This window comes from Labrus bergylta, chromosome 19, assembly GCF_963930695.1.
Source record: "Labrus bergylta chromosome 19, fLabBer1.1, whole genome shotgun sequence".
NCBI lineage: Eukaryota > Metazoa > Chordata > Actinopteri > Labriformes > Labridae > Labrus > Labrus bergylta.
This window is the reverse complement of record NC_089213.1, coordinates 4445687-4457519: the sequence shown is the minus strand read 5'-3', so window position 1 is coordinate 4457519 and position 11833 is coordinate 4445687. Positions and strand designations below refer to the sequence as shown.

The 11833-nt window shown below is 41.6% G+C and overlaps 1 protein-coding gene across 1 annotated transcript; it reads right to left on the bottom strand.

Moving 5' to 3' along the window:
• Window positions 1–293: 293 nt before the first annotated feature.
• galr1a (galanin receptor 1a) lies at window positions 294–6691 on the bottom strand. Its single transcript, XM_020642317.2, has 3 exons — window positions 4526–6691; window positions 4151–4216; window positions 294–2021 (listed from the first exon to the last, which is right to left on the bottom strand). Exons 1-3 carry the CDS (start codon window positions 5279–5281, stop codon window positions 1668–1670), a joined length of 1176 nt encoding a protein of 391 aa, XP_020497973.2. The 5' UTR covers window positions 5282–6691; the 3' UTR covers window positions 294–1667.
• Window positions 6692–11833: the final 5142 nt, after the last annotated feature.

Here is an 11833-nt window from a genome sequence, read left to right as displayed (position 1 = left end):
AAACAATCAAAAACAGCCAATAAAAATCAGCTGAAGTGATTTTATCATCGAGCAAAAACCTGACAACTACCGTTCAAAAACTAACATTATTGATGCGGGTCATGATAGATCTGAAAGCAAACTGATCTGTGCTGTTAAATAACATCATTCTTGAACTTGACAGTTTTATAATATCACAGCTTCTTCTTCTTCTTCTTCTGAGTTATTTCCCTGCCTGTGCATTTCAAGCACTAACACTTCTGTACCTGCAGCTCAACAGACATTATCTGCACGATCTCTATTATCTTCTCACGCTCTGAATGAAAAAGACTCTTTCGCTCGTTCCTGGAGCAGAATGAATGGAATGAGAATCAGCTTTTCTTCTGTGTAACAAAGCCTGCAGGGCTTGGAAAACACTGCAGAGAGGAGCAGGAAGTATTATCTTTTTGTAAAAATTCATTTCATTTCAAATCAGAGAACGAGAAGAAACCAGCTCCACACTAAAGCTGAACACGTGTTACAGATGTGGTGCATGCATGAATATGTGAAAGCATGATATGTCTGTAGCATCATTTATTAATTCCTCTGTATAAGACATTGATTTACAAACATATTGTACACTTATTATTTCAGAGGGATTTATGCAAGAGTACGAACATCCACTCAGAGGTGTGTGTGTGCATTTAAATTATATTGAAGACAAACAGGCGCCCTTTAATACATAATATTTCATAATATTTATACCTTCTTTTCATGTTTTTTTCCTTCACACTTTGAATTTCTCACTCCTAATATTCCCCTCATTTTATCTTGTCATTTCAAAGCTTTAATATTTAATGTCATGTTTCTGATGTACACAAGTATAAAGCCAACAAATGTGCATACTGACAATACCAAACATTTAGAGCAGAGACGTCTGATCCCCCTCTTTATGGGAAAAAGTGTTTTTTAAGGTCCTTAAGGGAATAAGAAAAGACGTAGAGTTTCATGTTTGAAACTGGAGGTGGTTTTTTCGTATTACAAAAAGCACCTTAGCACAGGTGAATTTCATCTTCAGGAGCTTCAGTGGCGATCCTAGAGTCTGTTGGGGCCCTTGGCAAAATTAATTGGGGGCCCCTCCAACCACCATTATGTCTGCCAGTGTCCTGACGCTCCTCCTATTTCTTTTTTCACACCCAGAAAGATCATTCCTCTTCATTTTCCTTCAGTGACTTTCATTGGAAGCCATTGGTTTTCACAGAGTGCTGTCAGATGGGGCCCCTTTAGGGAGGTTTCTTACTGTCATTGCAAAACTTGCACATTTTGAGCTACTGTTGCAGTTTAAATGTGTCATCCTTCGAGGGCCACTTACTGGCCTGGGGCCCTAAGCAGCACTTCTGAGGAGCTTAATATTTTCACATGACAATTACTATGTTCATATCGTAAAACTCAGAGTCTGACCATCGCATCAATATGGCATTTTTCTGGCAGTAATTATTGATGAAATGTGTTGGCAGGTGATTAGAGTTTCATGGACCTCTGTATAGTGGCAGAATGTATTCACCATTGTTCACACTGTGTTAAATAAATGTCCACCGATAGATTTGTACATGTCGTTGTTTCTCAAAAATCTGAAGTCTTACATATCTGGGTAAGTACAGTATTGGCCTCAAAATCCTGAAACGCTGATGCTCTGATGACCTGCAACATCAAAGCGTTTTAGTGATCTGGGGGTCGTGAACTTTGATGTTCACGCTGATGTTGGTTGACGGTGCCGTCTCCACCCTGCTGCGGAGGTCTCTGGTGTCGTTCACAGGACACTTCCTGGGTATATGACACCTGAAAACCTGCTTGTAGGAATTCCTGAAGTTCTCCGACAGGAAGGCGTAGATAACTGGGTTGACGGAGGAGTTGCTGTAGGCCAGACAGTGAGCCAACATCCTGAACACGAAAGACGCCTGGTTCAGGGGGAAAGACCCAAACTCCACCCACAGGTGGACGATGTGGTGAGGCAGCCAAGACAGGCAGAAGACCACCACCACCACCAGGACCGTCTGAGCTGTCTATAGAGCACAGTAAGAAGTGGGAATATTATGGGTTATATAACAGGTTAGTTATAACAGACGAAGAGGGACGATGAATGATGAGTAAAGTTTATTGAGATCAGATATAGGCTAGTGTAGTGGTTCTCAACTGGTCTAGCCTCAGGACCCACCACCAACTCCTGCTTGAAAAATCACGTCCCGAATTTCAGGTATTTTTTAACCAATCAGATTTGTTCAATGAAAAATGTTTGTACTGTTTGGACCACGGAGGGTACAAAAAAGTGACAGAACAAAGACAAACAGTATTTTTTTCCCGGCACACATTTGCGACCCACTGAAAATGGCTCCGCGACCCACTTTTGGGTCCCAACCCACCAGTTGAGAAACACTGGGCTAGTGGATACTTGAATATAAGATGACAAAACATGTACTTTCAGTGTACTTTGGTTGTTTTCACATAGAAAACTGAATTTAGTTTCCAACTAGACTTTTCAGCAAAGACTGTAAATAAAAACTGGACATAACCAGTGTGATGTCAGCTTGATGTTTGTGAGCTGCTGGTATGACAGCTTGAGTTTAGCATTTTGTCGGGGGGTTTGGGAGGGGGTGAGGGAGCTAGAGAGTAGCGAGGACGTATTTCATAGACTGTATAAGTCATGGATGTAGTCCCAATGACCCTAATGTGGAAGTGTCTTAAACCTGCATTTTTTTCCAAAGGCCAGAAGGGGCAGCTTCACTGGTGGCAAGCAGAGACTGTATGAAACATGAACGTAGTCTCATGATGTCACCCACTGGTTTCTGAAGGCGAGATCAGAAGCCAAATGATGGCAGTCGCCATTTTGGAAATGCAGTCTCTACCTTACTTTCGTTTAATATCTCAACAGAGACGTGGAGCTGAGGTTGGTCTTTAACTTCCCTGTCAACAGCTATAACGCGCCAACCAAGCCACCGATGTAATCATGCATTTTGCAGCCAGCCTCAAGTGGACACTGAAGGTACTGCAGTTTATTGCACTGGCACATTGGTTTAATTTTTCAATAGGTTGCCGCTTGGTGTATAAACATACACCAGTATTTGCTTACTAGCTTTGAGGCAGGTCGGTAGTTCCAGTTCATTGGATTGCAAAAAAGCAGTCTTAGAAAATAATTAAATTACTGAATAATGGACCAGCATTGTTTCCCAAGCATTCACATGAACTGGGCCGTCTTCCTAGATTGATCAACTGTTAGTTGTGTTTTTTCTCCCAGTGATTCACCATAACCAGTGACTGTGCTGAAAGAAAAGGAATGCAGACTGAAGTCGGCAACCCCTGTCGTTAACCTTCCCCGTTATATCTTTGATTACAAATGATATTAGACAAAAATCAGACGGCGTTCAAATGTTCAAATTAATTTTCATGAAGCGAGGGTCCCTGTCTATATGGATCCTTATAGGCAGGTCCCTTGGTAGCATCTTGTTAATCACAAAGTTAGCCACACCCTAAAAGCAAGCCCTGCTTTATTGTCCTTTTTTACTTAAAAAACGAGACGACATTTACAAAATGAAAATCATGCTGGAATTAAAAAGACTTAAAACTACGGCTGAGAATTAGACTTCAATTTTGACATCTGGCTTTAAACATCTAGGGACCAGTATGACCACATCTCCCCCTGCAGGCTGTAAGAATGAACACAGGTTCATTAAGCGTCAGTATTGGATTCACTTCACACACCCTGCAGCTACGTCCACATATCATATTACTTTTCACTGGAGCCCATTTTGCACATTTAGAACTGAATGTAAGGCTGCAACAAACAACTTTTTATCTTCTTCAGATTATTTTATCCACTAATTCTTGAGGGGGGGGGGTTAGTTTTCTCAGAATCCAGAGTAAAACCATCAAATATATTTAACCAGCAGTCCAACATTTTAAGATATTTCATTAACTCATATGTCATAGAAAATCAACAGAATTTCCCACCTGAGAATCTTTAACCATGACATTTCTGATATTCGTCCTTGGATGATACTTAAAAAAAGATGGTTATCAATGTACTTCATTATTTTTCTATTCAAACGTATCAATCCAGTATTTCTCAGTGGGGATTGTGCATTTATGGTTCAAGCAACACAAACATGCCAGATATAAAGAAACATCTCGCACCAACCTTCTTTTTGGAGAGCTCAGATTTTTTGGAGACATTCTTCAGCTTTTTGTGCAGATGTTTTAAAACCTGCAACATGAAACGAACGATGCATGAAATGAAGATAAAGGAATGGCATGAAGACAGCGCTGTTAATCGAGATTGGTTATGATATATTTGTTTTCCGTTGCGCGAGACATACCAGCTGTTTGACTAATATTGTTTTCCAAACCACTGTGGCTGAATATTTGCAATTTAATGCAATGAAAAAGGATAATGTGGCTTTTTGCAACCGGTTTGGCTAAAACTTGCTGTGCTTAGAGATCAAACTGTTAAATTTCTCCCGTTTAATCTGCAGATTTGACGCGTATGTATCCACTCTGATCCATGCGCTCCCACCTTTGCATAGCAGATCGAAATCAGACAGAGGGGCACGAGGTATCCGAACACGAAGGTGCACATCACGTAGACTTTCCTCTGGTGGTCCGGCCAGACCTCCCAGCAGAACGTGTTGTTGTCCTCCCTCTCCACGATGCTCTGGTAGTGCGCAACCGGAGCTGCCATCACCAGAGACAGGATCCAGATCAAGACCACGCCGAGCAACGCGTGCCTCCTCACCCGGATCGAGGAGGATTTCCTGGCGTGCACGATGGCCACGTAGCGGTCCACGGACATCGCGGACAGAGTGAAGATACTGACCAGCATGGACACGGTGAAGAAATAGTGGATGAACTTGCAGATGAAGGCTCCCAGCACCCATGTGGGCAGCATGTAGATGGTGGACTGGAAGGGGATGCAGAAGAGGAGGTAGGACAGGTCCGCCACGCTCAGGTTCAGGATGAAGATGTTGGTGGTGCTCCGTGGTTGTCCCGGTTTGCTCCGGGCCAACACGGTGATCACCAACGTGTTCCCGAGCACACCGAGGATGAAGATAAGTCCGAATATGAGGAGAGAGACAAAGTTATCCACACCCATCCCCAGGACTATCTGTTTACCCGGCAGCCTCAATGTGCTGTTGTTAAAAGGCTGACTTGTGTTTTCCACCTGTGGCTCCATCTCTAATTCTACTCTTAAAGAAAAGTTACATATTGTTCGGAAAGATGTCCTCCTCGTGTGATCTCTTCTCATGAATGAAGGCTGGATGAATCTCTGCATTTGCTCCCTGCCTTCAGAGGCAACGTCACCAGTCTGATCTCACCACCTGTCTAAGAAAACATTCCTGCTGTTTACAGTCGAATGGGAGCAGACAGCCTCTTGCACACTGTCACATCAGTATTGTATCATACAGGTTTTAAATCTTACAATAAAAATAATACATTTATTTATATAGCACATTTAAAAACAGATGTTTGCAAAGTGCTTTGGCAGACAAAGCAATGGCAGGAACTCAGGAATATGATATGATAAGCTTCAACAGTCAGGCCTAACAGAGTTGTCTACAAAATTCAAATCACAAAATGCAAAAGATCTCAAAGAATAAATTCAAAAAAGGAAGATTGAAATAGAAACGACATGTCTGAAAAGCTTTTGCAGTAAAAGCAATCCCAGAGCCCCCCGACTTGTATCTAAGAAAAGCCGAGCCCCCTCCAAGGACTCACTCGAAAAAAAAGTGAAGTGTTGCTTTGAAAAATGAACGTGTTTTTCTTTGATACAATTCTATCAGAATAAGCCTACACATTTGTTCTTACCAGAATACCTTTATACATTTCCCAGTGATGTTTGAATATGGTTTTATTGAATGTGTGCAGATGTCATTTTGAGAACCTCAGAGCGGACAGCCTCACGCTCAATGGTGTAGTACAGGGTACACAGAGGTATACAGAGTATAACCATTTATTTTTTAGTGTCCATAGAGTATACCCACATCTAAATCTCCTCTGATTCCCACCATGGATTGCTTGCTAATATTTATCCTCTGCTGGATGGGCCACCGAAAAAAAAAAAATTGGGGAAAATGTAAGAGTATACCCACATCCAAAGATCTCAGGCGCCTCCCCTAGGGGGGCTCGGAGCCCATTTTGGGAACTATAGAGGACTGAAAAAATGTCTTTCCCATTAGGGTTTAGTGACAGGGCCGTGTCAACAACGGTTGTGTCTGTTGAGAAAAGATTGGGTAACTAGATGAGAAATTGTCTTGCTTCTGTAGGTACCTAAAAGTAGTAGTTGTTGGACTTTAAAGTGGAGATCACTTTAATGTCCTTTGAACAAAAGTTAGCATGTGAAAACAGGTGTGATGACTTTCTGTGTTCATGGAGTGTGAAAGACAAAGGAGCAGGCCACAACAGTGAGGCGTCTAAAAACAGTCCATCAAGCTGCTCATCAGTCAGTGTACAATCCAGCCTTTTACAATAAATATAAAGAAACAAATAAAAGTATTGCCTCTTTTGTTGCAAGACTTACAGGGAACAAGACATGCTTGTTAAGACATGTCACTAAGAACCACAATTCCTAACGTCATGGTGTTGTTAGAATGAAAGAGGAAGCATCCCCCTAATCTAAGAAATCCTCCTCTGGGGACCTTGAATAGTTTGTTAGTCCCAATGTGCAGCACAAAGACACAGAAATAGTTTTGGTCCTTCTGCTATCACTGAGCTAAACAAGCAGCAGCCATATTTGAAAATAATTATGTGTTTTGGTCCTGTACTTGCTTTTTTCCCGAGCTTGGTGGAACCTCGACTTTTTCTTTAATTTTAATCATTCAGGGGTTTTTTTGGTTTTTTTTTTACCATGTTTTATTATGTTTAAAATCTTCTTTTCTTTAATGTGTTGTTTTATTTCCAATGCAATAAGCATTTCCAACAAGGCCACATAAACAATACTTTTTAACATGCGGTGCATATGCCTTTTTACCTGACTTTATGTGAGTCTTATTTTGATTGAATGTTATTGTTTTATGTAACTCGAGCCTCAACCAAATGTCATTTTCTGTCACTATGTGATAGACAATAACGTTTTTTGCTGCAGTGTGTCATGATGTACGTCATCACCTCACTGGCAGCAAAACAAATACTTACTGGTACAAATAAAATAACCTGAACCTGAACAAGAACCTGAAATGTCTCTCTAACAAATCCCCAAATTATGTGGAAGTGCAAAATTGAACCAGCGGATTCACCCTTTAATTCTCCTAAGATTTTTTTCTCTGAGGATGTAACTACAAAACAGCTTTTTGTTCAAAGCCAAATACTAAACTTCAAAGTGAAAGTTTTTTTCTTATTTTCATTGATCGTCCTCACTCTCTGGTTGTTATTGATCTGCTGTGACCGGGTGACAGGGCTCAGCTGATTTATCATAATGGATCATGTGAGTCCTGACAGAGCAATGCTGACAGATCTGTTTGGGGGATAACCATCTGGATATGATGACGGGGGACGATGAGGCGCTATGTAACCTGAGAGCAGACGCTGATGTTATCTGGGGGGGGGCGCGACGTTTGTCCTCAAACGGTTCCACACATGTGCCGCTTCTATTGTTTCTGAGGCTTCATAATCTGCTCGGGTTAATCAGGACAAGTCAACACGTTAGCTCTTCTTCTTCTGGTGAGGACGATGATGGTAAAGATGGTGATGGTGATTATGGTAATTATGATTATGATGATTACACTGATGGCTCTGGCGATGGTGATGAGGAGGGGGATGTGGATGATACAAATTATGATGATAATGTTGCTGGGTGACGAGGATGATGATGATGATGTGATGTGGTGGTGAAGGTTTTGATGATGATGACCTGACGGTGAGGAAGATGATTATCATGATGATGGTTGGGGTGAAGGTTGTGATGGTGACGATGACAACATGACGACCATGACGATGATGATGACGAGCTTGGGTTTTGATGATGTGACAATTATGACTATAACGGTGACGATCACGATGATGATGATGTTGGCGATTAATGACAGATTTGATGATGACCTATTGGTGGCCAACTCTTCCACTTAGCCTTTATGAAAATGAATAACTGTCATTATGTCACTTTTTAAAATCCCAGCCGTTATTACACTTGTAGTGAGCATGTTATGTGTTTAGTCATTGGCTTCTCCGCTAATGACCTGAAGCAACCTGAAGTTTCCATGGCGACCCTCACCTCCCGGCCACCCAGATGTTATCCATGTTTCTGCCAGGGGAGAAGGAAACTGAGTCGAGGCATCGAGACAGAATCCAATTTTGAAAAGAAATACAAAAAATGATTCCAGCAGATCCTGCCAGTGTGATTTCAGCGCCTAAGAAAATTAGACGGAGTTATCGGTCCGGTTACAGTCGTAGAGCTCTCCGTGGTGATGGAATATTTCAGCACCCCGGACAGCTCACACATCAGATTATCTGCGCGTGGTCCTGAAACCTGCAAAACTCGTTAAATTCAGTTTATCGTCAACCACAAAGAGATGATTTTCCACTTCATCCTGAGATAACATCTGGCTAAGGAAGTAGCTTTTGCATTGAAAACAAATATGTTTTCCTTCTGAACAAAACCCTCTTTGATATGTGGAATAATCGTAATAAAATCAAAGTCAGAAACACGGTGGCGGCCGCCTGACAAAAGGCTATTATAGTTTTTTTCATTAGCTTCGATGTTCAATTCTTTTGCCTTTTTGGTTTTCATTTTCAGTTCAGTTTTAATACAGTTAGAAAGCTGTTTTTTTAAACTTTTATTTTCATTTTTAAGCTTCAAAATAAAGTTTTACCCCAGGATAATAAGAATGTTTTTGTTTTTTTTAGATCAGAGTGAAATAAATGGCTTTTAAATTGTATCCATCCATTCTCTCAACTGCTTTTCCCGCTCGGGTCGCGGGGGGGCTGGAGCCGATCCCAGCTATCATTGGACAAGAGGCCATGTGCACTGTTTTGTTCTGTGCACCAGTAAATCACAGCGCTAACGCATAGCAACAGACAACCAGCCACACTCACATTCACACCTACAGGCAATTTAGAGTCACCAACGAGCATGTGTTTGGACTGTGGGGGGGGGGAGGACTAACGCATGCACGGGGAGAACATGCAGACGCCACACAGAGACCCACATTGTTCCTCTCCAACGAGGATTCGAACCAGGAACCTCCTTGCTGTGAGGCGACAGCACTAATGTCTGCACCACCACACCGCCCCCTAGATTGTATCCTTGATTCTCAAATGTAAATGTTAAGACAATGTCTCTCCTCATTGTCTGTGTAGTTTCTTTAGTCTCTCACAGATCTGGAAGGTGTAAAATAAAAACAGTTGCTCAGATTTCCAGCGTTAACTTGTCTTAAACCTGGAGCATAACAGTAAGACACGATAACAACATTTGCGCTTCCCATCCTGAGCGTGATGTCACAGCAGCATCGCCGCCGTTGGAATATGGTCTGTGACATTTGAATGGAGCCACAGGTTGGACTCAAACCCGGGGCCGCCCACTTGGAGTACCACAGCATCCGCAAAATAGGGTGTGGTCTAACCACTTTAGACCTTATGGCGCTCCAAAAGGCTTTAACGTCTGTAGATAATAACAGCATGCGTGGCCTCCGCAGAGTCTGCTTCTGTGTAAATGACAGAATATGAAATCATAAAGACGCCGCCTGAGGTCTTTAATGTCAGCGCCTGCTGCGTTTGAGGTTATTTTTTTTTCTCAGCGTCAGTCATTCATGTTGAAAGTGAAACCTTGATATCACAACACTAACACAGAGTCCCTGCATCATCTCCATTAGATGCGCTGACAAATAAGCTGCTCTGGACCCTGACGCTCTTTTTTTCCTTTTCCTCAGGTGATTTACTCTTTAGCTCTAACCTGAGTCAGACCTGTTGTTACCATGGCGATGAGTCATAATAGGAGAGCACAAAAAACAGCACATTCATCTTGCCCAATAATTTAAAATGAACCTAACCTGCCGGCTCAATAGACGGGAGCAGCAGCTTCAAAGACAGCCTTTTGGATGAATCACTCTTTTTTTCATTTTAGAAAAAAAACATTATGATAATTTCTCTAAACCAGACAGAGAGGGTGATAATTTGATATAAAGTTCTGTTTGTTTTCCATCTTTCTTTTATTTTCCACTTTTTATGCCTCATAATGGCTGAACAGGGAACATGGCCAGTAGCCTCAGATATCTGATGCAGGCTATCTTCAAAAAATCATCAGAAAGAGACACTTCAGAGGGGATTCAACAATTTAGCTTGATTGCATCCGGTGCATGGATAGAAGCGTAAAAAGGCTGCGCTTGCAATTATTGTTTTTCATATGCCATCATCTAAAATCACTATTTTCAACTCAGTGACACCTGAGACAGTAGGACGGAGTCAGACAAAATGAAATTCATGGGAGTGCAGTTCCTCACACCGGCAGCAGAGGGAGTGAGGGACGTTTGCCTCAACAGCCATATTAACAATGTGAGTGAGCCATGAGTAGCACTGGGCCAGGTGGGAGCCTCCCAGTACAACCAGAGCCAACATGAAAGTGCTCTTCTCATACATGGCCTTTACCTCCTCTAAATATCAAACACGTCTGCAGCGGAAAAGTTCACCAATTAAATTGACTATTTTATAGTTTAAGAGTGAAGGACACACAGAGCTAATGAAACAGAGGTTGGTGTGTCCGTAGAGCCGGTTTCAAGTCTGAGCTGCAGAATTTCTTTAAGATGTTTTTTATGGCAAAAGTTCATTTATTGTAGGAAAGACTGTCTGAGATCGTTTCCTATAATAGGGCTCTTTGTCAGACAGACATCGATTAGGTTGTCCTAAGCAGTTATTATACATAAATACTTCACCATACACAGAAACAGTATAATAACCTGAATGAGGTGCTGCAGCCTGTAAAAGGATGCACCTGTACGTGTGATACAAAGACTTTACATTTGATTCACTGGCCAACACCTGAAAAGAAATTAAGTCTGATGTGTTCAGTATTCACCTCGACTACAGAGATGAAGACATTTATTTTTTAAATTGATGAATAAAAAAGAGGGTGAAGAGGGTGATGTGAGCAGAACACTCTAGCATAAGCTCAAGCAGGACCTGAAGAGAGGCTCTAGTGGTCTGATCCAATCACCCTCTTCACTGTGAGTTTGAGCTTTTACCCTCTGGTCGTCTTTTTTAGAGCTCCTGAAACTAAAAGACTCAAGGTCTCATTTGTCTCTGTTGCAAGTCATATATTAAAATAGACATTAGCCCTTTGGTTTCTCTCTAACTGCACACCTCCACTTTGCACTTTACTAACTTGGTAGGCATTCCCATTTTGGTACGAGCTCTTGACTTGTTTTATTGTGATGTTTTACATTGTTATTCTATTTTGTTGTGTTGTCTGATTTTGTTTTGATCGAGATTTTAAGGTGATGTTGTCCTTGTGTTTGCTGTCTTCTTTGTCTTCTTTCTGCTCCTGCTGCAAACAAATTTCCCCTTCGTGGGACTTTAAAGAATCTGAATCTTACATTTTCCAGGATATCTGAGGACAAAGCAAACTCAGAAGAGCTCTAAATATAAAAAGATACGGCTCTTATGGACATCATAACTCTGATCCTGTGTTGTTTGTTTGTTTCTTGTTGAGAATCTCTAGCCGTGTGGTTCCAGGGAACACAAAGTCAGTCTGATGTTCCTTCCTTTTCTTCTTTAATGATTCTTACATTAAGTATTTAAAAGATGTCCAAAACTGTGCAGAATTTGACTGGCAGTTTTTGACAGTTGAGAGAGGCGTGTCTTTCCTGTGAGTGCGCGTGGTTTCATCATATCTAACGAG